Source organism: Carcharodon carcharias, chromosome 7 (assembly GCF_017639515.1).
Source record: "Carcharodon carcharias isolate sCarCar2 chromosome 7, sCarCar2.pri, whole genome shotgun sequence".
NCBI classification, from domain to species: domain Eukaryota; kingdom Metazoa; phylum Chordata; class Chondrichthyes; order Lamniformes; family Lamnidae; genus Carcharodon; species Carcharodon carcharias.
The window spans coordinates 154,152,146-154,178,167 of NC_054473.1; the positions used below are offsets into that span (position 1 = coordinate 154,152,146).

The 26,022-nt window shown below is 41.5% G+C and overlaps 1 protein-coding gene across 3 annotated transcripts in view; it reads right to left on the reverse strand.

The window, feature by feature from the left end:
- Nucleotides 1–26,022, reverse strand: part of zcchc14 (zinc finger, CCHC domain containing 14) — a 190,930-nt gene that overhangs the window by 25,065 nt on the left and 139,843 nt on the right. For 2 of the 3 annotated variants that reach the window (XR_005943495.1, XM_041191122.1), the window contains exons 9-11: nt 19,767–19,858; nt 12,654–12,781; nt 8,587–8,730 (exon numbers count right to left, since the gene is read on the reverse strand). Coding sequence is in view for 2 of the 3 variants with exons in the window: in XM_041191122.1 (XP_041047056.1) it covers nt 8,587–8,730; nt 12,654–12,781; nt 19,767–19,858 (364 nt within the window). In the remaining variant the exon portion in view is untranslated. The remainder of the gene's footprint in view (nt 1–8,586; nt 8,731–12,653; nt 12,782–19,766; nt 19,859–26,022) is intronic. The other variant, XM_041191123.1, reaches the window with a different exon arrangement.

A 26,022-nucleotide genomic window follows, 5' to 3' on the forward strand; every position in this document is an offset into this window, starting at 1 on the left:
GCGGGGGGGGGCAGATTCCCTAAGCCGAGAGTGTGCTCTTTCGCGCATGTGTGCGAAAGAGCGCGCTCATCTCCCTGAGGCTAAGTGTTGCCTCAGGGAGATCGGCACCAAATTCAAAAATGGTCAATGCACAAACATAAAATTTCCCTGACATGCCCCCTCATGTGACATAAAGGCTTTAAAAAATTAAAAAGTTTGAATAAAAGTGATGGACATATCCCAACTCATGAGTTGGGAAATGTCCATCACTTTTATTCAAAATTTTATTAAATTTTTAAAAGCCTTCATGAAACCTCATCCTGCCTGTGGATGAGGGTCCATGCTTTTTCTGAAGCCCACCAGGGCTCCCAGCCTGCCAGCCAACCTTAAGGTTAGATGGGCAGGTCCTTTAACTATTTGAATTATTTTTTAAATGGCCTCAATTGGCTATTGACAGATTGGCGGGTGCACAGCTGATTTGGCTGCACCCCCGCCGACCTGAAAATTGAAATGACATAGGGTTACGTTGGGAGTTCCACCTGACATCATCTCACGCCGTTTTATGTGCCGGTGAGCGGGCCCCGCCCCCCGCTCACCTACATCAATATCCTGGCCCTTGTTTTTCTACTCTATGCCTCTATTTATAAAGCCTAAAGATATTTGTATGATTTATTAACTGCTTTCTCAACCTGTACTGCCACCGACAATGTTTTATGCACATATATCCCAAATCCCTTTGTTCCTGCATCCACTTTAGAATGGTATCCTTTATTTTACATTGCCTTTCCTCGTTCCTCCTATCAAAAGGGAACACTTCACACTTCTATACATTAAATTTCATTTGCCATGTGTCAACCTAATCCTCCAGCCTGTCTTTTCCTCTTGAAGTCTTTGACTATCCTCCTCACAGTTCACAATACTTCCAAATTTTATGTCATATGAAAATTCTTAAATTGTGCTCAGTACACCCAAATCCAAATCATTAATATAGATCAAGAAAAGCAGTGGTCCTGATACCAACATTTGGGGATCCCCAATATATACCTTCTTACAGTCCAAAAATCAACCATTAACAATTAAGCTCTATTTCCTGTCATTCAGCCAACTTCATATCCATTTTTCCATTGTCCCTTTTATTCCATGGCTTCAACTTTGCTGACAAACCTGTTATGTGACACTTTATCAAACAGCTTCTGACATCCATCAATCGCATGACCCTTATCAACCTTTTGTTACCCATCGAAAAACTCGAATCAAATTAATTGAACATGATTTGCCCTGGGAGGCATCATAGGTCAGTGCCCAGAACTTGGTACAAGTTAGGATATGAGTGGCAGAGTTTCGGATGACCTCAAGTTTAGAGTGTACAACTTGGGAGGGTAGCCAGCAATGTGTTGAAATAGTCAAGCCTAGAAATAACAAAGGGATGGATAAAGGTTTCAGCAGCAGATGAGCTGAATCAGGTGATGTTACAAAGACAGAAATAGGCCATCTTAGTGATGCTATGGGTGTGCTTTTGGAAGTTCATCTGTGTCAGATATGCAAGGGCTTTACTCCAACAAATGCTCAGGAGTAGGGCCATTCACTAGTGACTACAGTGTTCAGCTCTATTCAAAACTCTTCTCTTAGTGAAACACCCATGCCAACCTACAGCCTGTATTTTAACAGCATTCAGGTTTGGACTGAGAAATAGCAGGTAACATGTGTGCCAGATAAGTACCAGGTAATGAGTGTCTCCAAACAAAATTAGACCCAACCATCTTCTCCTGGCTATCAATGGCCTCACCATCAAATCTCTCGCAATCAACAGCAAATTCCCCATTATCGACATTTTGAGATCGCCACTGATCAGGGTTTAACTGGATCAGCTCTACAAATATTGTGGCCAGCCTAATAGGATAGAGGATGGGTATGGCAATGACTCATTCAACTTTGACCCCTCAAAGCGTCTCCAACATTTACAAAGCTCAAGTCAATAGCGTGATGGAATACTCAACACTTCCTCGAACTGATGAAGGTGTAACAATACTAAAGAAGTTCAACAGCACTCAGAAGAGATCAGTTTGTTTAACCAGTGCCATGCTACAGATTAAACATTGACCCCATTCACCACAAGTGGTGCACTGTGACTGCAGTATTATCTTAGGATATACAGCAAAAATTCGCCAAACATACTTACGGTGTCACCTCCCATAAAGGACAATCAGAAATATCTTCCACATTACATACCAATCTAAATTGGACATAGATTGCTATTCTTTCAGATTTGCTGGGTCAAAGTCTGGGCATTTTCTACCCAAGTTCACTGAAACATCAGCAACTCAAGGACTGCAGCGGTTCAAAGAGAAGTGCCACCACCACATTTGGAGGTAATCTAGGCATGGGCAATAGATATAGGTTTATTGCAGAGATACCCACATCCCCAGAACAATAAAAAAAGTCTACCAGGTCACAAAGCAATCAACTATCAATTCTGGGTTTAAATCATTTGAGCTTTTCCAATTTATATTAGGATTAATAAAATCACTTATTAAAAATAACCTTTTTTGTTCTTATATATCCTTGCAAAGTGGAAGACTCATTATTCTAAATCTAGCCCATCTTGGTGTCCCTGGATACCAAATGTAATCAATTCTCTAACACTGAAAGCCTTCAGATTTACAAAAATATACTGATAAAGAATAATAGAATGCTTTAAAAAATTCTATTTTTTTCCTGAAGATGGTGGGTCATATTTGGGATCACTCCATAATACTGGCAACACTCTGGTGCCTCACCAATTAAGCACTCAGTCTGTAAGCTCAGATATCGTTATCACAGCTAAGCCCTATCATGTCCTTTCCTGAATCCACATACAGAAGCTTTTCACCAGGGTTCACTGGCTAGTAATTAAAACTCTGGTTGCTCTTTCCCCTCTAGCTGAGGGACATTGAGGCTAAGAGTAGAGCGTAGAGCTCCACTTTCACCTTAGTTGATCCAACTCAGAAAAGAACTCAAGTGTTTTATATGGTGCAATACTATAAACAAGTCATGCATTTTTCCATAGAAACACCATGGAGTTAGAAATATGAACATTTGTAAGGAATTTATAAAAGCTTTTAATATGTATTATTCTACACTGCACAATGAAAGATCAGGTTGGCACAGATTAGGGTAACAATGAATTTCTGAGTAGGGACCGTCACTTCTGTTATTTCAATTTTGCCAGTTTTATGACTTTATCCATTAACTGCTCTTGTGACATCATGGTTTACATCAACTATAAACCATGTCTGAGTCTTCAAATGATCATTAGGAATACCAAAGGAGTACCTTTGCAAATTAATATTTTTCTAGCGATTTGGTTTCACGAGTCAAAAAAGCTTAAAAATGAAAACCATTGTTATAATCTATATTGGCACATTATGATATTCTATGCTAACCTCTAAGTTTGCAACTTGGATCAAAAAATTATGTTGAACATTGGTGAAAGTGCCTTTATGTTTTAATATTGTTTTCAATTTTCTTTATCCCTCCTCCAGTTGTTGATTCCTGCTGGAATGAGGTTCCTGTTTACCCATTTCATGTAAAAGTCTAGACAGTGAATGTTGGGAAGCCACGTAACAGTGAAATTCCATGTCATATCACTTGGTGTCTACATATGTAGCAATTATCAGTAGGTGGTTTAGCATATTTTCTCTTCCCTAGCTATAAGCACTGATGTTAACAATAACATTTTTGCTGTTTGCCTGGCTGAGATCAGTTACCACAGACAAGTTTACAGAAAACGAAGTCTACAATGCAAATTTCCTGTTCAGGAGTCAATTTTTTTTGGCTGTGTTCAAGATTTTATTTCTATTCCTGTCTTTTTTTCCCTTAAAATCTCATGGATACCTTAAAGGCAAACAGTCAAGAGTTATCCTGAATGGAGAAACATTCATCCAAGAATAAAGATGACAGCAATCAGAAAGAAGGGCTTGGCGATGGGCGGGCAGCTGATTGCCGTTGGCGAAATGGGCTTTGCTGCCATTTTCCACGGGCGGGCCAATTAAGGCCCGCACCGCGGCTTTGCGACTCCCGCGGAGAACGGGAAAATAGTCGCGGGAGCGGGCAGCCTCAGGCTGCCGTTCCAATGGGGAGCTGGCAGCCTGTTTAAAGAGTGGCCAGGCAGCCTGCTTGAAGCAGTGCACCATGGCCACTCAGAGGTCAAGAAATGTTGCATGGAGGGTACAGGAGAGTGGGTGGGTGGGTGGTGGGGGGGGGGGGTCTGTGTGTGTGTGTGTGTGTCTGTGTGTGGCGATGGGGGGGGGGGGTGGTAGGCTGCAGACGATGCCAGCGGGGGGCCACTGTGCCCCCAGATTTTTGGATGCATGCCTTGCTGTCCTCCTGCAAGAGGTGGGAAACTGGCATCAGATTCTGTATCCTGAGGATGGGAGGAGGAAGGTCCCATGTCACCAGCCAGGCATGGGAGGAGATGGGTGACGCTGTAAGTGCCCATGACACAGTGCAAAAAATGATTCAATGATTTGCTGCGCTCCGGACGGGTGAGTACCATGTCTGTCTTGGCCATTTGACCCAGCAGGCAGCCTTAGCCTTTGACCACTCTCGCCCACGATGTATTGCTGTTGTTATTGCATAGGGCATCTGTTGCACGCTGGGTGGACAAATGGGTACTTACAATGCTTCAGTAGTTGAGGAGAAGAGCTTTCCCCGCAGCATATGTTGGTTTCTGTGGCATTTGAGTAGTTTGGGTGCAAGCTGCAGGGGAGGCCGGTAGACACATACTCAGAACTCCAACTCATGTCATATTGATGGTTAATGAGATGGTCCAAGGGGTGCCTCAAGGTCTTTTGGCCAAGTCCCATCTGCTGCCATTGGCGCTGCACCTATTTGCTCCTCCTTGCCATGGGCGCCAGGACCCGTGTGCTATTCAAAGTGATGGATGCCAAATGTGTCCAAGGGGACCATTGGGGGAGGGGGTTGGGACCAGCCGTACTATCTTCTCGGGACTCATCACTAGTAGTGTGGAAAGGAGCTGCTGGAGGCCTCAGATGGTCCACTGTGGTTGGGGTGCAGCGTGCGCGTGCAGAGTACATGAGCGAGCTGCCCCAATAAATCCTCTTCTCTGTTTTGCAGGCAAAAAGCAACCACAATGCCCGGGAGCACCTGAGGACTGGAGGTGAGCGTGCCCTCCTCCAGCGCCTCACACCCTTTGAGGAGCAGGCCATGGAGCTGGGCAGGAGGCCGGAGGCCAGGGTGGCGAGGCTGGGGTCCTGTGGGCAAATATTTGCGGTCCACAGTCCCATCCACTCTGTCGGTCCACCATCCAAACCACTGATGGTTGCTGCAATCGTTAATGCTGCAATAATGCTCATTCACAGACTGAGACATTCTAACGTTTAGGTCACACAGGAGGGATCCTCGTCCCCTTGAGGAATAGCGTCACCACCACCTTCCAAAGTCACCGTATCCCATTTGTGACCACTATCACCATGGTCTAACATGCCGTTGGATCGCTGCTGTACAGCCAAAGACTTATTCCATTCTAGGGGGCTTGGGACCTCCTGCACCCTTTCAGCCAGTGCGCCCCACATTACTTTGTCCAGAAGGTCCTCAGCACCTCAGCTGTGAACCTCATGGCACTCAACTTAGATGAATGCCACCACGTTACTCATTCCTGTGCCAAGGGGAAATGTTGCCTTCTGGCCACCCAGTCTATGCCCCTCCTTACAGAATGAAGGGCAATAATATGACCTCTCAATCTCCTGTGTTCGGCGGAAAATGTCACAACTGTTTGAGATGTTTCCTCAGCCCCACAACTATCCAGGCAACAATGCATCCATGTCAGGTACCCCCGCACTCTTCCCACTCCTATTGTTCATAACAAGCCATGTGGCATTCAGGAGGCCATCTGACCAGCCTGTCAGCATGTGCGTTTAAAGGTTGGGGCCCGTCTTGACTCATTTCCACCTCACCAAAGTTCTTCTCCTCGGGTCTTTAAGGATGAGCGGCTTATGAGGCTGGCGGGGAAAGGGATGAAAGGTTAAAGTGAATGAACGCTAACTGATGCGCTGTCCTTGTTAATTTCAGCATCACCACCAGAGCAACCTGCAAGTCCGCACTGCAGCCCCCCCTCCACACCTGAGGGGCAACATGTGCAACTTGCGACACATCATTTCAGCCAGCCAGGCACCAGCGCAGACACACACACCTTGGTGGGGACTTTACCGTCGGCTAGTGTCCCGGGTCACAGTGAAGAGAGCACATCACGATCGCTGGAGGAGATGGTAGGGGCAGAGAGTGCTGATAGCTCCAGCAGCTGGAGGGCTGCAGGGAACAAGGCACATGGTGAGTCCGGCACTGATGACGTGTCTCTCGAGTTGCTCCCATTGCAGCAGCTGCAGGACAGGTGGCAGGAAGTGCGTTTGCATCTGGCAGGGTTGCATGAGGGAGTGGTTCAATTGTTCTCTGCAACGGAGGAGTCTAGGCAGAGTGCATGTGAAGATTCCGCCCTCAGGGCAGAGCTTCAGGCTTCCTTCAATGAGAGATTGGCGACTCTCATAGAGAGGGGCTTTAACCGATGGATCAAAATATGATTGGGATACCATCTGACCTGCAAGTACTGGCCACAGGTGGTCTTTCCCATTGTGGGAGATGTTATGGACACCGAGCGCCGGCACTCTGTGCCCATGCATCTGCGGTAAGCAGGGAGGTCGAAATGGACCTCACATCAGCGTAGCAGCTGCCTGTCGTTGCTGCGAGCTCCTCTCATGGTGCTTTGGATAAGGGCAGCAGCTCCTCTGCCCCTCTGTCAGTCAACATTTCTTCCATTGAGGCAGCAACAACTGGGGAGGTGCCAGTTCAGGAACTGGCCACTCCCTCCCAGGCGGGGCCATCACAGGCTCCACGGGCCAGAGGACGCCCGCCATGGTCATCTAGGCCAACAAGACAGCAGAGTCAGCAGGCTGTCTCAAAAGCCACTCTGAGCGATGGGGCGGCACGTAGACGTAGCATCCGGAAACATAAGCATAAGGCACCTTAGGCACTCCCCGGGTATGTCACTGGTGATTTTGTGTTGGCCTTAGAATAGGGATCCATTTTTCTGTCATTGTGAAATAATCATGTGTGTTTTAATTTTGGACACAATAAAGTCCACCTTTGTTACCATGGCTGAGGGTCTTTTCATTGTGGTGTTTTTTTCTTTTTCACATAATCATCATGAGTGCTTGAGTGGACATTGATGTTTCTGTACTAAGGCCTTATTTGCAGCTGATAAGGCGGAAGGTGTGGCACCTAAGTGCCACGTGTGGAAGTTCCAGGCAATGTTGTTCCTGCTGATCCATGTGTGTGGAGCTAGCTAAAGGTTCTTTGGATTAAATTGTCCCGCGTGTCCCTGCCTCCTTGCTGTAAACGTGGGTCGTCGTTGTGCCCCTCATCATTGCCCTGTGCTTCCTGATCCTCTGAGGCACTGCTGGATTCATCATGTGCAGCCTCACCCAGGGTGTCAAGGTCTTCATCGTCAATTCCATCCCCCCTTTCCAACGCAAGATTGTGCAGGGCGCAGCAGACTATCACGATCAGAGAGATGCGATCTGGGGGTACTGGAGTGCGCCCCCTGAGCGGTCAGCGCAACGGAAGCGCATCTTGAGAAGACCGATGGCTCTCTCCACCACAGCCCTTGTGGTGCCGTGGCTCCTATTGTACCACTGCTCAGCTTCCGTTCTTGGAGGGCGTAGTGGTGTCATGAGCCACCTTTGCAGGGGATAGCCCTTGTCACCCAGCAGCCAACCATCCAGCCAAGCCGTAGCACTGAAGAGCCCCGGCACCTGGGAGTGCCTGAGGATGTAGGTGTCGTGGGAGCTGCCTGGGAACCTGAAGGCCTCCGGAAAGCTGCAAGGCTGAAAAAGAATGCTGTCTGCAGACTGGTTTCAAATTACACAAAAACCTCTTGGACATCGATGAGAACTACTAACAATCACACAGGCAAGTTTTAAACACTTTCATCAATTATAACTTCATGTAAAACATGAACAACCCTTCTGAGTCCACATATCTCAACATTGCAAAAGTTTTCTTAAATAATCTCCCACCCGCCTGCTCATTGGGCCCGTGCGCTGACCCGAAGCTCGCACGGGCCCCTCAAAATCCTGGACAATTGGCAAGTTAAGGGCTTTGACCCCTTCAATTAATGGCGGGCAAACTGAGCGCGCCCGCCCACCAAAATATCGCGATGCTTTGTGCTGACGCCGGCACGCTTGCACGACATTTTACACGCTGATTTGCTGGCTACGCCACCCGCACGTCAGCTGGAAAATTCTGCTCAAGAGGTCTGTCCTTTTTAAAATACAATAATGTATTTTATATTAACAACAAATTGAAAATGACCAGAACATTTCCAAGAAGTTGACTGTTTATTCAGGATCTACACACAGGACAATAGAGTTGTTAATTATGAAATACTAGCAACACTAATCTTCCTTACAATATGTGCAATCTGACATTGTTTGTTAAACAATAACAAAATTAAGTGCAGAACAAAATAATATCTGTAGGATATCAGTAGTAAAACTAACTACAACAATCATCTCTGCTGATATCCGTTACCCACATCAAGTTCTAGAAACTTACGTCTGTCATTTTCATCTGCACTATCTGAACTCTCCTCCCTTCCCTGGATTCCTATTGGACTTGATGGTGAACTGGAATATTCAGAGGAAGATCCGCTATCTTTAGTTCCCATGCGACTGTGCTGTTCTACCTCCACTCGGAGTTCTGTTAGCAAACAGAAAACAACGCGTCCTGAAAATACTCCAGAGTTTAAAGTTAAAGGCATACCAAAGAGAAAAAAAATTGTCTATTCAAAATTGTTGTACTGAATTATTTAACTGTATTGGTCATTTGTGTTGAAGCAGAAGAAAAACATTTGCACATGTTGATATACATTTTAAGTTGATAGGGATAGTTAAAAAAAGTCTACATTTTATCCCAATTCAATAACTGTCAAAATGAAAATAAACTGTACAAGTAACAAAATTATTCCATGTCGTCTTCATACAGTAAAAATACTGCTAAAGTGCATGCAACAAAATTTTTCCTCCCCCTTCACCCCCCAATAACTAAAGAAATAATGAACTGTTATTTACACGTCAACTTCCACATCCTCAGGCTTTATAGCCAAAGAATTGCTTTTGAAGTGGTCAGTCTTTTAACTCAAATGTGTACACAGAAAGTTCCCACAAATAGTAGGTGTGCATTTTTTTTTTTACAAATTACACAGTGATTATGAGAACTTAGGTGTGCGAGGAGGATTTGGAATAATTGTTAAAGCTAACTGTTCAAAATGAACTGATTCTGAAAATAATAGCAAAACTCAAAGGGGATGTGATTGGACAGGTAACCAAGCCAGTGGAAACAAATCAGAGAGGAGATAATAGAGAGTACGGTCACAATTTTTCAATCTTTCTTTAATGTGCAAATTGTATCATTAGGCTAGAAAATAACCAATGGAAGCACCTTTGAACACAAAAGGGAGAAGGATAAATAGACCAGTTAGTCTAACGTCAGTTATGGGCAAACTCAGAATTCACTGTTCAAGATAAGATAAAGGTAATTAAAAAAAAATATATATATTAAAAGAGAGTGGGAAAGCGGAATGTGGGTCCATTAAAGACAGATGCAGGTCACATTAAAATAATAAGGAAATGGCATATTTATTAAATGAGTACTTTGCATTTGTTTTATCGTGGAAGAAGAGGACCAGTGGTAAAAGGGAACCTAAAAATAAAGGGTGCAACTTAGTGGATTTAATGCAAGAAAGAAAATGATAATGGAAAAATAAAAATCGCAAGAAGCTGACGGCTTCCATCCTTGTATTTGTATAGCACTTTAATGTAATAAAATATTCAAAGCAGCTTTATAAAGCAAAATTACACGCCGAGCTACATATTGAGATATTAGGGCAAATGACTAGAAGCTTGGTAAAAGAGGTAGGTTTTCAGGAGCATCTTAAAGGAAGAAAGAGGTAGAGAGAGGGAAGAGGTTTAGGGAGGAAATTCTTAAGGTATTACAATAAATGAGGAAATTATTGATGCATTAGTCATAATTTTTCAAAAATGGCTAGATTCAGTAATCATGCCCAGGATTTGAAAAATTGCAAGGTGGAAGGGATAGACCAGGTGTGGGGAATTAACTAGGAACTGTTGAAGGCAAAATACTGTGGGTGCTGGAAATCTGAAACAGAGTTTCGAGTCCGTGTGACTGTTCTTCAGCTCTGAGGAGTCATACAGAGTTGAAACATTAACTCTTTCTCTCCACAGATGCTATCAGACCTGCTGAGTTTTTCCAGCATTTTTTGTTTTTGAACTAGAATCCGTTGTCTGGCATCATCACAGAGACTGAGCACTTTGAAAGTACTTCAAGAGTCAGCATGGATTTCTGAAGGGTAGGTCACATCTATCAAATCTAGGTGAATTTTTTAATATCACTAATGAGTTTTTGGGTCATATCAATATAGACTTTCAAATAAGGTTCTACAAGAAGATTGTTCAACAAGAAGATTATTGGTAACAATGAGTGCCATTTGACTAGAGTTGAAAATTAGTTGGGAGGTAGGAGTCAGAGTGTGGGGATAAAAGGTATATATTTAGATTGGCAGGATGTAAAAGGTGGTGTCCCTTGGGCATCGCTTCTGGGGCCTCAACATTTCACCAAATATATTAATGACTTGGATGAAAGAATAAAAAGTTACATCTCCAAGTTTGCAAATAACACTAAATAAGGTGGAATTGTAAGCACTGCAGATCACAGTCACAGATGGGGACAGAACGCTGCAAAGGAACACAGGAAGATTAAGGGAGTGGGAAAAAATATGGTGGGTGTAATTTAATGTAGACAAATGTGAGATCATCCACTTTCCAAAGATTCCATTCCAAAGAATGGTAAACATTTAAACTAGGAATCATAGAGCAGAGAGATTTGGGAGTACAAGTACACAAGGTTATCAAGTGATGTGGAGCCAAGGCGGGTAAATGGGGTTGAGGTAGAGATCAGCCATGATCTAACTGAATGGCAGAGCAGGCTCGAGAAGTTAAATGGCCTAGCCTTGTTCCTGTAAATGGATCTTCAAGAAGCAATTTGATAAGGTGTCTCAAAAGAGACTCATCAAGAAAAAAAAATGTCAGGCATATGGTATGAGGAAACGTAGGAGCATGGATAAAAAGTTAGCCACAGGACAAAAAGTTCTTCTTTCAACTTAGTATACTGTATTTACCACTCGCAATGCAGTCTTGCTCTACACTGGAGAGACCAAACGCACTTTGTGGAACACCTCCGTTCAGTCCACAAGCATGACCCAAAATTCGAGTCTTCTGTCATTTAAATTCTCGGCCTTGCTTATCACACTGACCTCTTGTCCTCAACCTTCTGTAGTGTTCCAATGAAGCTCAGCATAAGCTCGAGGAACAGCACCACGTCTTTTGATTAGGCAATCTACAGCTTTACAGACTCAATTTTGAATTCAACAACTTTGGACCCAATCTCTGACCCCAATTTATTTTTTTTCCTTTGCATGTTTCAATTTTGTTTTCTCTTTCAGATGGCAGCTGTTTATCAGTCTGCCATCCACACCTCCTCAAGACACATCTTTTGTTTCTGCAAGTGTCCCGTTACGTTTGGCCCTGTGCCGCTAACTCCTGTCATTTAATCTCTCCTCTTCAATCACATCAAAGACCTTCCTTTTTGTTCTTTTCCACTCTTCCCCTTTCACTTGCTTAAAACCTATTACATTTCTAACTTTTTCCAGCTGACCTGAAACGTTATCCATTTCTCCTATACAGATGCTGCCTGGCTTGCTGAGTATTTCCAGCATTTTCTATTTTTATTTCAGATTTCCAGAATCTGCAGTTTACTTTTGAACAAAGAATTAAGGTCTTGCTCAGAATTGGAAGTGGTACGCCTCTGGGGTTAGAGATGGGTCTACCTTTTATTCCATGTGTGTTTATAGATGATTTAGATTTGTGAATAGGGAACATCAACTATAAATTTTCTAGATACACGGAAGGAGGTATATCAAATAGAAAAGAAGATTTTAAATGACTTCAGAATGTCATAGACAGGTTAGCATAAACAGCAGACACATGAGATGCAACATAATTACTGCTGGTATTCATTGTACTGAAATGAAAGGCATAGACTTATTTTACGAAACACAATGACCCTGGTCAAGGCTGAAGTACTGATGCCTCCTCTGCTCATTGCCAACTAATTTCTCATCACACACAATAATTTATACATGAAAGGGGCCTAATCCACCTCGGCTCAGAAGGAAAAAAACAGTGAAATCTGGGAAATAAGAGTACTGGTATGAACTGCTTTTTCCTTTTGGGGGCACCTGAAGCCTGCATGCCTCCCATTCCCCCATACTTTTGTAGTGGGAGGGATGCCTGCACTACTATGGAATGCCAACCCACTACCATACCCAATGCATACAAACATCTACCTCAGAGTGTCATCCAATCACAGTTTATTTCTTTCTGAAACATGATAAGCTAGCAAGCATATAGAACCTGAAGAAATGCAAAGTAGTGAAGGCAAGGCAGAAGACAGTCCACCTGCTTTTATTGTCAAAGGATTTCCTTTTGTTCACAGAATATAGATTCTGAAATATAAATATTTGGTTCTGATTTTTTAGTAGTTACCTGCAGTAGGAATGCAGCGAATCGAGTGAATAGGACCAAAATGACTTGTTGGTGTAACTCGTGCAATTCCAGCACTGGAAACAGATGACTGACCCATACTGTTGATATTTCTTTTCTCAGACTTCTCTCTGTGGATCACAGAAAAGTTAAACATCTAAGAGGAGAAAAATGTGATGACCAGAAAGTTTAAATTTCCAGTTTAACTTAAGTTTAAAATTAGGCAGCTGCTTATCTGCATTTAAGAGAAATTTGTATTTCTTTTTATGCTGCTCTTTTTACCACACACCTTCAACATGCTGAAGAGCTGGGCAAAGTGAATATGCCCTTTTAGCATGTTTATTGCACATCAGCAGAATGTGAGAGAAACCTGACCTTCCTGGTTCCCAGACCTCAAAACAGCACCACGGCTCTCTCTGCCATCAAGCTAACAGCGGGGCCAAAATCACAAATCATGACTTAAAACTGTTGCTCATGCGCTTGCATGTGCAGATTTCTGCCATCTCAACATCTGTGATTGACATTCCTGGGGTGAAAGATCAAACAGGTTAGGCCTGCATCCATTGGAGTTTAGAAGAATGAGAGGTAATCTTATTTAAACATATAAAAGGGCACTTGGCAAGGTGGATGTTGAAAGGATGTTTCCCTTTGTGGGAGAGATGAGAACTAGGGGATACAGTTTAAAAAAAAGGGACTCCCATTTGAGTCAGAGATGAGGAGAAATTTTTTCTCTAAGGGTCACTTCCCCAGAGAGCAGTGGAAGCAGGTTCATTGAATATTTTTACAGCTGAGTTAGATAGATTCTAAGGAGTCAAAGGGTATAGGGGCTAGACAGGAAAGTAGAGGCCACAATCAGATCTATGGCGAAGCAGGTTCGATGGGATGAATGGCCTACTCCTGCTTCTAATCTGTATGTTCTTATGTGAAATCTACCCAAGAAATAAAAATACTGCTGCAGATTCCACATCAATGAGGCTTGGAGTTAAAAGCAGAATACTGAGGATGCTGGAAATCTGAAACAAAAACAGAAAATGCTGGAAAAACTCAGCAGGTCTGACAGCATCTGTGGAGAGAAAAACAGAGTTAAGGTTTCGAGTCCATATGTCTCTTCAGAGACTCCTTCTTGGAGTTAATGTTGTTATGCTAATAGCAAAATTCAGACTGGAATAATTCATTCGGTGATTTTCTTCTCTTACTTGAGGAAGAATCTAACAACTGCTGGGGATCCTCTTAACTCAGTTGAGTTTAGGGACTGATACGGCAGAAAAATGTAAGCCCTAATCCCTGGTCTACTAATCCACAATGCAATAGAATGGTGTACGAAGCTATGGAGCCACCAGGTAATTGCTTTTATAATAACTTCATATTTTTCAACTGCTATTCTAGGGACACCACCACAAAAATGATGGTATGTGCAGTACAGGATGGTTATAACACAGCTTCAATGACAACAATTTCATCTTATTACAGGACAGGAGAGCTGAAAATCCTATACTAGACCGCTGCTTTAATTATATAATATTGAACAACATATCTAAGAGTATAAATTTGAATATGATTTAACTGCCAATTTCAGACTTGTTTCCTACTAAATTTCTGACCAGAATCACTTAGGCACAAACATTTTTAAAAAAAAAAAGTGGCTGGTTTTTAAACCTTTTGCAACTTCAGGATGACAATGCACTGTTGTATTAGAGACAGTGGCCTGGCTTATTGCAAGATGATATCCTTGTAGCTTTAGAAATAGGTCACGTTTTCAGGCATAATGGCCAAGGTTTTCTGGTCGTTGGGAGTGAGTGGCAGCAGCTGTGAATTGGATCGCCGCCCTCAATCGGACCGTGACTGCCATTTCAAGCTGGCCGGCCAATTACTGGCTAGCATGCATGGATCGGGCGCTGCAACGCTGCCTGAGGGTGGTGGGGGGGAGGAGGGCCAGTGCAGAACTTTGTGTGTGCGCGCGTGAGTCTTCATCCTGCCCATGGACGAGGTTTCGCAAAAAATCCAAATTCACCAACTGTGCGGTTGGACAGGCAGCGAAAAATTTCATTTAGTTAGAACTTTAATGGCCTTAACAGGCCTGTTAATTGTCAGCAGGCGCACTGCTGACTGCCACGCGCGCCCATCGACTGAAATATCGCATGAGTGCGGATGGCGTTGGGATGCTCGCCTGACGTCATCACGCATCATTTTATGCTTGTTCGGGTCGGGCTTGCGCCACCTGACAAGCGCAATTTTCTGCCCAATGTATCCTGAAAGTTATGGTGCATGAGTTCCTCCAAATTATTGTGCACCTCTGCATATATTGTGTACGCACATTCCAATGCAATGGAAACCAGCATGAAAACAACTTCTAACTTGACAAATAAAAATTAATACTAATAAAAATTGATAAATTGCTTTATACAGAGTGCACACTACATCCCTCCATATTTATAAGTATCACGTCCTTCCAACAGATATTCAGACAGCTAATGAAAAAATATAATAGCTTCTGACATAGTCACAAATATTTCTTAAAAATTGAAAAAAAAAGACATTACTGCTGTTTTTTATTATCTGCTAAATCCTGTGGGATCAAGTTCTATGTATGCAATACAACATTGTCCCTGAAGAGGGAGCAAAGGTTCTAAATTAAGACAACAGAAGGGAAAACAGTTTATCTTAGGAAATCAAAATTAAACATGAAAATAGTATCTTGGGCCATGATTTTGGTTAACATTATTAAATCCATTTTATAAATTCATGGTTGCAAAAAGACCAAGGCTGGAAATTGAATATTCAAGGGGATTTGACAATTCAGATGGATAGGAAGAAATAAAGAGAAGATGGGGTACCTCTGTTAATAAAGGATGTGATCAGTAGAATAGTAGAAATGATCTTGGCTCAGAAGATCAAGATGTGGTCAGTTTGGGTGGACATAAGAAATAGCAAGGGAAAGAAGTCATTGGTGGGAGTAGTTTACAGCCCCCTAACAGTAACTACACTGTAGAACAGAATATAAATCAAATAATAACGAGGGCTTGTAAGAAAAGTACTGCAATAATTGTGGACGATTTTAATATTCATATAGATTGGACAGATCAAATTGGCAAAGGTAATCTTGAGAATGAGTTCATGGAGTGTATTCAGGACAGTATATGTCCTGGAACCAACCAGGGAACAGGCTATTTTTGACCTAGTAATGTGTAACGAGACAGGATTAATTGATGATCTCATAGTAAAGGATCCTCTAGGCAAATTTGATCATAACGCAATAGAATTTCACCATCAGTTTCACGGCGAGAAACTTGGGTTTGAAACTAGTGTTTAAATTTAAATAAAGGCAATTACAAAGGTATGAAGACAGTTGGCTATAGTGGACTGTGAAAATAGGTTAAAACGTAAGATGATAGAGAAGGGTGGCAGACATTTAGGGAGATATTTCATAACTCTCAACAAAAATATGTTCCATTAAAAAAGAACAACTATGAGAAGGATGCACCATCCATTAACTGAGGTAGCTAAAGATGCTATCAAATTGTGAGAAAAAGTGTACAATGCTGCAAAGATTAGTGGTAGGCCAGAAGATCGGTAAAATTTTAGAAACCAGCAAAGAATGACTAAAGAAAATGAAAAGGGTGAAATTAAAATTCAAGAATAAACTAGCAAGAAAAAGAAAAAAAACAGTAAGAGCTTCTACAAGTATATAAAAACGAAGAGAGTGGCTAAAGTAAACATTGGTCCCTTAGAAGGTGAGACTGGGGAATTAATAGTGGGAAACAAGGAAATGGCAGAAACTGGGAACAAGTATTTTGTATCCGTCTTCATAGTAGGAGGCACAAAAAGGCATCCCAATAATAATAGGAGAAAAATCAAGGGGCAAAAGGGAGGCAGGAAATTAAAACAATCATTACTAGAGAAAAAGTACTCGGAAAACTAATGTGACTAAAGGCTAACAAGTCCCTGGACCTGATGGCCTGCATCCTAGGGTCTTAAAGGAAATGGCTGCAGAGATAGTGGATGCATTGAAAACAAAAACAGAATTACCTGGAAAAACTCAGCAGGTCTGGCAGCATCGATGCAGAAGAAAAGAGTTGACGTTTCGAGTCCTCATGACCCTTCAACAGAACTGATCTTTCTTTACAAGAAGAGGGAAATATAAGCTGGTTTAAGGTCGGGGGGGAGTGGAGAGAAGTGGAGGGGGGGGTGGTGTTAGTATAGGAGCAGATCATCAAAAGATGTCACAGATGAAAGAACACAGAGGTGTTGAAGTTGGTGATATTATCTAAACGAATGTGCTAATTAAGAATGTATGGTAGGGCACTCAAGGTATAGCTCCAGTGGGGGTGGGGGAGCATAAAAGATTGGAAAAGAAAAATCTATATAAATTATTGGAAAAGAAAAAAAACAAACAAAAGGAAAGGGGAAGAAACAGAAAGGGGGTGGGGATGGAGGAGGGAGCTCAAGACCTAAAGTTGTTGAATTCAATATTCAGTCCGGAAGGCTGTAAAGTGCCTATTCGGAAGATGAGGTGCTGTTCCTCCAGTTTGCGTTGGGCTTCACTGGAACGATGCAGCAAGCCAAGGACAGACATGTGCGCAAGAGAGCAGGGTGGAGTGTTAAAATGGTAAGTGACAGGGAGGTTTGGGTCATTCTTGCAGACAGACCGCAAGTGTTCTGCAAAGCGGTCGCCCAGTTTACGTTTGGTCTCTCCAATGTAGAGGAGACTGCATTGGGAGCAACGAATACAGTAGACTAAGTTGGGGGAAATGCAAGTGAAATGCTGCTTAACTTGAAAGGAGTGTTTGGGCCCTTGGATGGTGAGGAGAGAGGAAGTGAAGGGGCACCCCCACCCCCACCCCCTCCCCCTCCACCCCCCCCCCTCACCCCCCCCCCCCCCCCCCCCCCCCCCCCCCCCCCCCAGACCTTAAAGCAGCTTATATTTCCCTCTCCTTGTAAAGAAAGATCAGTCCTGTTGAAGGGTCATGAGGACTCGAAACGTCAACTCTTTTCTTCTGCGTCGATGCTGCCAGACCTGCTGTTTTTTCCAGGTAATTCTGTTCTTGTTTTGGATTTCCAGCATCCGCCGTTTTTTGTTTTTATCTTAGTGGATGCATTGGTTGTAATCTTCCAAAATTCCCTAGATTCCAGAAAAGTCCCAGCAGATTGGAAATTGCAAATGTAACACCTCTATTCAAGAAAGAAGGGAGATAGTAAGTAGGAAACTATAGGCCAGCTAGCCTAACATCTGTCATTGGGAAAATACTGGAATTCATTATTAAGGTTGTAGCAGGACATTTAGCAAACTAAAATATAATCAAACAGACTCAACATAATTTTATGGAAGAAAAATTGTGTTTGACAAATTTGTGGATGTAACAAAGCAGATTGCATAAAGGGGAACTAGACATATTTAGATTTCCGAAAGGTATTCAATAAGGTGCCACATAAAAGGTTACTTCCTTCAAAATATAAGAACTCATGGTGTTGGTGTTGTAATATATTATCATGGATAGAGAATTGGCTAACCATCAGGAAACAGATTCAGAATAATGGGACACTTTCAGGATGGCAAAATGTAACTAGTGGAATGCCACAGGAATCCGTGCTGGGGCCTCAACTATTTACAATCTATATTAACTACTTGGATAAAGGAATTGAGTTTATTGTAGCCAAACTTGCTGACAACACAAAGATAGGTAGGAAAGCAAGTTATGAGGAGGACACAAAGAGTCTGCAAAGGGATATAGATAGGTTAAATGAGTGGGCAAAGAGAATACTATTTAAATGGAGATAGGCTGCAGAATACTGCAGTAGAGGGATCTGAGTGTCGTTGTACACAAATCACAAAAGGTTAGCATGTAAGTATAGCAAGTAATTAGGAAGTTAAATGGGATGTTCGCCTTTATTGCAAGGGGGTGGAGTATAAAAGTAGGGAAGTCTTGTTGCAACTGTACAGGGCATTGGTAAGACCACACCTAGAATATGATCTACAGTTTTGATCTTATTTAAGGAGGGATATACTTGTACTGGAGGCAGTTCAGAGAAGGTTAATTCCTGGGATGAAGCAGAGGAAAAGCAGAATAGGTTAGGCCCATACTCATTGAAGGTTAGAAGACAGAAGGTGATCTTATTGAAACATGTAAGATGCTGATGGGGCTTGGAAGGGTGATGTTGAGCAGATGTTTCCCCCTCGTGGAGGAATCTAGAAGTAGTGTGTACATTTCAAAATACAAGGTCTCCCATTTAAGACAACGCGGAATTTTTCTCTCAGAAGGTCATTAATCTTTGGAATTCTCTACTCCAGAAAGCAGGGGTCTGGGTCATTGAATATATCCAAGGCTGAGTTAGGCAGATTTTTGATCTACAGGGGAGTCAAAGGTTATTGAGGGAGGGAGGAAGGAGGGGGCAGGTAGGAAAATGGAGTTAAGGCCACAATCAGATCAGCAATGATTTTATTGAATGGTGGAGCAGGCTTGAAGGGCCTACTTCTGCTCTTATTTTTTTATGTTCTTATTTTCAGAATCTATTAAAATTTGCAGACCAACTAATTTCAATCCAGTATTTGTACTTGCTAACACCCACCTCCCCCTAAGAATTTTGTTTAAAATACAAATTCTCTCTCTACATTTAAAAAATTGTATCCTTTATTGGTGTTCACCTGTTCATGTATACATCATTTCCTAGCCACAGCAAGTAACCAGGTAATCTTCCCACCTGATAAGGCAACATTTACTAAAAATCTAGCAGATGTGATTACACTCCTCCTACTTTTTCTCCAACCATTGTTATGGAGAGATGTCACGTGACACTGTAAAACTTTAACCCAACATTAGCAGTCAAAAAACTGAGAATTGCTGGGGAAATGCTTACATTCATTTGTTTTGGCACTCTAACATGCTACAAGAATAAAAGAAAGGTTCAAACAAATATAAAAAAAATTAATCATGTCCTCAAGAACAGCAACAAAAATTAACCAATATTTTATACAATTATCAAAATGGCAGTTAAACATCACTATCTCAAATGAAATAGGAATGTATGCTGCCAAATTGTCAGCATAACTATTAGAGAGTTGTGAATCACTATTCCAAATTCATAATATGTTCTTAGAAAATCAAGAATTTAAAAACCTACTTTTCAAGTTCTAATTGCATCTTCAGTTTTTTCTTTGCTCCTAATGTGAGTGTTTCAAACTTGTTCAGGTCTTCTTCAGTAAGACTGAGGAACTACAAAAAAATGTCAGCTATTAATCCCATTTGAAATATAAGATTAAACCAGAATTTAATTTTTAACTAATACTTAACAGGTCAAAGTTGTGGCAGTAAATAAATGCATCACTAAACTGCTATAACAAGGCTACTTACCAGAAAGATTTTTTAAAAATCTGCTTCAGAGACTGGTTTCATTTTTTTAGGGAACACTAAGGTCCACAGCTTTTCACTGTCTTTAACAGTGGTCCTTAGACATATTGGTTATGCCTTGATTGTCCAACTTGTTCTTCAAGAAAAAGAGTTCAGTTCTCCCATATAAATAATATACTTTGCTGTCAATTCACAGGGGAAAAGACCACTGTCTTTTTAAGAAATTCACACAGGATATTTCCCATTTGTGCAAGTGACGTATCATATTAGACTGTCCATCTAGTTCTTTAAATTAGAGGAGCCAGCAACAACAAGAATAGGCCATGTCTATGAGAAAGAAAATTGAGAATGGCTGGGAGGGAGTTTAGCACGAAGGAAGTTAAATCTCTTTCAAAGAATAAGGCAGACTTTCAGTAATTTAAGGGAATTTCTAATTTGTTCATACCCTACATACAAATGGGATCATTTCCAGGGTCGGTAGGTTTTAACTGATAAATCCTTAAAGGCAGAATATATTGAGAAATTTTGTTGAAAAGAATAAAAATCAAAATCTAAAACAAATATCCTCACCAGGAGCTCATCATAAAACTATCTGTTTTTAAGAACCCTAGTTGTACCAGAAAGTCATGACCAGAAATTCCTCACGCTCTCAATTCCTTTTTCTGGGAGAATGGCATGTCACATTTTATCTTGTTTTTATGCTGTTTTTAATTGGATAAAAACAGAGATCTGAAATACCTAATATATGAAATTAAGTAAAACTGGCCAAGTCATTAATAATTTCCAAGCATCCAAAAGCACCAAGAATCACAAAATCCAATAATACCAATAGGAGCATCAAAACAGAATTTTAAAAATGAAAAAATTATGAAAGCAGATTTTCAGACTATCTTAAAGCATACCTATGTCAAAGCATTGACTCTCTTGATCTGTCACGCTTGTAAACTCTTAATTAAAGCATGCATACTGCTCCTCTGTACTTCTGCCCAAATAGAATAAGCTTTTAACTTTCCTCAATGGGAATTTCATTTGTAGTTCAGCAAAATAGCTACTGGATTTGCATAATCCCCAAGCTGTTTCTTTAGATCAACAGTATTTATAGATTAGTGTTCTGTATTCTTAGCAGGGAGTGACATGAAGAATTACACTCCACTACCTACACTTATTATCCTCTATTTATGAACTGCTTGCTATATGTTGACCACATTTAGAAGACAGTGTGCAAATCCACATATGGGCTTATAAAGATCTCCTGGCTAGATCTGCAAGATTTATATATCTGTGTCTTATACCTTCTAGTCTTATAATACATACACTCATACACTTAGCAGCAGAATCTCACTAATGCCATGTTTACACAAAGAGGCATTAATACCTAAATCACAATTTAAAATTTTGTTACTGCACAATGGTCCAATCTTTTTTTTTTAAAAAGAAGAGAACCACTTCCAGAGGTGGCCTTTTTCTCTCCTTTTCTTTTGAATTGATTCATCAGAATCTGTCATTCACAAGGTGAAGATCAAGAACAGGATCAGAAGAGATAAGAAAATCAAACATAAGTGCAGCCAGCTAAAACAAACTACTACAACTCAAACCTGAATGACATTCATAGCTGGAGAGGCCTGCATCTTTGAACCATTTAATTTCTAGGGTAAACACAGAGATCAGATGGGAGAGATATTTAGAAATGTAAAGTATTCCCAGTGTTCCTGTGTAAAAGCATGTAAGCATGTATTTGAAACCTTGCAAGAGTATGCTCAGTGCTGTAGAATATATGGACTGCAGGTTTGACCAGAGCTGACATTTCAGACCAAAGGATTAGACCAAAGTAATCAATTAAGAGATAATTTGAGTGCTGACACATGCGCCAATATGATTCAGACTGTTCAGCCAGGCAATGGACAGTGTTGTGATTCAGAGATTACTATGGGGAATGTGTCTAAATAATTCCATTGTAATATCTAAACAACTAGAACAAGCAGAAGGGAAATGTAGTGTCTCAAGAGGTTGGGAAAGAATGATTGACAAGAAAAGGTCATTGCTGAGTATGACATTTGAAGAGGCTATCATATCAGATTTAAAGAGAAAATTAAGCATAATATGGAAATAGTGTAGGAAAATTGTCACAAAGCTGTAGGTGCCTGTACGAAATGCAAATATAGGCAAGGTACTTTATCTATGCATCCAACAATGGCTCCTTCCTGCAGGAGAATGTATTGGACCTCAACAAACTATTGAATATAGGTACAAAATTTATAGAAAGCTCATTTATAGAGATGTGAAAAAACACAATGGTGTGACAAGGCTGACGGTCTGTTGGGATAACTGATTAAAGTATTTTAGGTTCCTTCAGTGAGAAAATCAAGAAAATAACACGAAGACAACCACACTCAATGTACACAGCTGTAAGCAGATGAAAATTTGTGGCACATCCAAATTTTGAACATATCAAATGGATTCTGGTCCTGTTCACTTTATGAGCGTGTTGTCTTATTATATTCACTCAGGTTGTTTGTCTGCTATTCCAATGAATTTTCCCTTCTCCTTTCCTGAAAACAACTTTTCACAGGTGCCCTCCCAATGAAAATAAATCTCAACCTTGAACCTGTCCACATACATAGACTTCCATCAGAGATAGTCAGTGAACAATTACTAAACATAAACCTAAGCAGTTTTCCTTTTCCTATTTTTCCTATCTCAAGTTCACAGAGGCAAACTATATCATTTCTACAACTTTCTTGGCTAAGATCAGATAACTCAGTGCTGGTCTAGAGTTTGGCATTTGTGATGTTTCCAGTTCGTGTGATTCAACTATAGTGCATAATCTTGTTCAGCCAAAATAGATTCAAGGTCCCAGTTCAGAAAGTGCAAATCATGAAGATGATACATCAATAAAACCTTCATACATCATTTGGCAATATTTTACTCTGTGAAAATGACCTTTTGCTGAGACATGGACTAATTCCACACACTAAATTATGCTCCAGTGGAATGTAACATATTGATGATAAAAGTTACTAGAGAAATATCTTTAAAATATTTATAGTACTTAAAGGGTGGTGCAAACACAGACTAAATCCAAGATTAGATTCAACTCAGACTCTTGGGAAATGAAGCACAATTTACCTAAAATGGCTCAGTCTGTTTGGTATTGATGGAAGCTAAGACAACAGCATGACAACAAGTTGTGACTACCATCTGGATTAGGATTAGAAGGAGGGCATGAGAGAAAAGATAAAAATGAGGAAGATGATGAAGTGAAGAGGAAGGAATTAATTTTTCATCTGAAAGTCAATAATGTTGGTTTTGTTCTACTGCTGTTAAACAGCAGAGAAGACTTAAGGATAATGCGGCTTAATTGCATTATAATAACAAAAGTTAAGAAAAAGTCTCTCTTGGCTTTCGCTTACTGTAAGGCACAAAGAAGGTAAAATTAATAGCAGTAATTATTCCCTCAATAGGGAGGGGAAAGGAAGGAAAGGGAACGGATTTACTCAACCCTATTCTGCACGTAGTAAAGTAGGGGTTCTTAATTCTAGACAAGATTTCAGGGATCCACAAGTTGGCATGCACATCGGTAGTCTCCCCCAGTTGGTTTTTGTCATCAGTAGTCTCCCTGCTTCCCTGTGAATTGAGATGATTGAATAATCTCATTTACAGAGGCTGTGCATATATAGGCTCTCATTGTTGGACATTATTTGCAATGTGGTTGGATGTGTTGCTCTGTGTATCACAGGCTTCTATGGATTTATCTAAGTTTCTTTTTACTGCTACGTTCAAAGGTAGAGCCCACTCACTGCTTTTAACTATTAAATTAAATAGAGGGAGTTAGAATTCCGGAGGACAGGAAAAATCAATGGGCCGGATTTTTGCAGACAGGAAGACTCTACGGACTTTTTAAAAAATGGAGGGCAGGACCAGGATGTGGAAATCCCACTCAATTCCTATACATCCAATTTTTGCCAGTGGGGGAAGAGGGTGGGGCATGAATCACACAGGCAGGAAACCTGAACTCAGCAGGGCCATTTGAACTTAGTGCCGAGTTCAAACAAATACCATTTTGGCAAGTCCAAAGGCCTGAACTTACAGTGTTGGAGCCACAAATTGATGGAGTAGATGCAAATGTTCTTGAAGGGCAGGTAAGCTCTATTTAAGTGTCATGACCTGAAATTTTTTATAAAAAACCCTCTGCTCTTTAAACATTAAAAAAAACTTAAGCTCATGCTGTCAGAGAGAGTTAAAAAAAAAGTCTGTTGGGGTGCTTGGATTGACAGCTGGTGTAGGTTAGAAAATAAAATTACTGTCTGTTCATGCAGTTTCAATAGAGGTTTTTGTTGACATTTCCCAAGGACTATTGTAATGTCATTATGAAAGCTTGGCTGATGTTCAAAATCTACAATTTCCTCAGCAGGCAGTTTGGAGTTCAAAGTTTGACAGTTAAGATAGACTATTAAAGTGTTAGCTGTCTCTGATGTGGGTTTGAATAGAATCTTTTTTTTATATAAGAGATTAACCACTTGAGATTTAAAAGCTTTGAATGGGTTTCAAGAATGGGAGTGTGTAGAGTAAGAGCTTTATTAGATTGTTAGAAGTTAATTTTTTTTCATTGCCACATGGTTTCTTAGATCTGCCCGTGGTGGATATTGAGTGAGTGGCTATTGGGGTGACACAAGTATGAGGGGCATAGGACATGGGTGGGGCATGATTTGCCATGGAGATGGCATTGGCGGTGGGGTGAGGGGGTGGGGACTAGAGAGTCTACAGCTTCTGAAGAAATTGGGCCAAAGTCCCAGAGAACTAAGGCAGGCCTTCTAACCAGCCCGCCTTGGCACTTGACCATCTCCATAGCCACCTAGAATCTGCTTCTGGGGTCAGCCCAAATCAAACATGCCCCTCCAGAGTGAAAATATAACGGGGCCTGTTAAATTGAGGTGAGTCTGCCAAATCAGGAAATTTCTTGATTTGAGCTACCTGCCTCAGTATCGAAAATCCAACCCAGTAGCGAAAATCCGGCCTAGTGAGTTAGTCCAGCTGCAAGAACAGGAGGTAACAAATCTCCTCTTTCCCCTCATGCAGAGCTCTGCTCTGCATTGGTGAGAAGCCAGTCATATGGCTGAAAGGGACTATTTTTTCCCTCATTAAACTGGTGGTTGAGATGGGGTGGCAGGGGGGAGGGGGTATTGATGGAAAGTGCCTTGGAGGGAGGGCATAGAGGGAGGGCAGAAAAAAAAAAGGAGACTTCCAGTTTCTGTAGCAAGGCCAGAACCTGTATTGGGTTTTGATATTGAGACAAGAGAAAAGAGAGGCTTTGAAACCAATAACATAATTGCTCAGATCTGGCAAATCAGCATAAGCCAGGGATCAAAAACAAGAGCCACTGATGTGTATGGTTCAAAATCACATTGGTAAATACATCTACCAACTGTGACCATGTTATGTACCTCATGGTCCTGTGGGTGAGTTAGAGGGGTGGTGTTGGAAGGTAGAAAGAAAGAGGCTTGCCAGCGCCTGGATCTGTAGCAAGGCTGTAATAATTGGGATGCAGTGCAATTCTCTCCTGCAATGTCTTCAGCCTGAGTTGATAAAATAGCTGAAGGCCTTACACCACTGTTTTCCTCATGCCATCCAGAACAAAGCAGCCTGCTCAACACAAAAGCAGAATTACCTGGAAAAACTCAGCAGGTCTGGCAGCATCGGTGGAGAAGAAAAGAGTTTACGTTTCGAGTCCTCATGACCCTTCAACAGAACTGCTTGATTGGCACCCCATCCATAAACATTCACTCTCTCCACCACTGATGCACAGTGGCAGCATTGTGTACCATCTACCAGATGCACTGCAGGAACTCCCAGGCTCCTCAGCACCTTCTAAACCCCAACCACTACCATCTAGAAGGACAAGGGCAGCAGACACATGGGAACACCACCACCTGGAAGTTCCCCTGCAAGCCACTCACTATCCTGACTTGGAAATATATAGCCATTCTTTCATCGCCACTGGGTCAAAATCTTGGATTTCCCTCACCAACAGC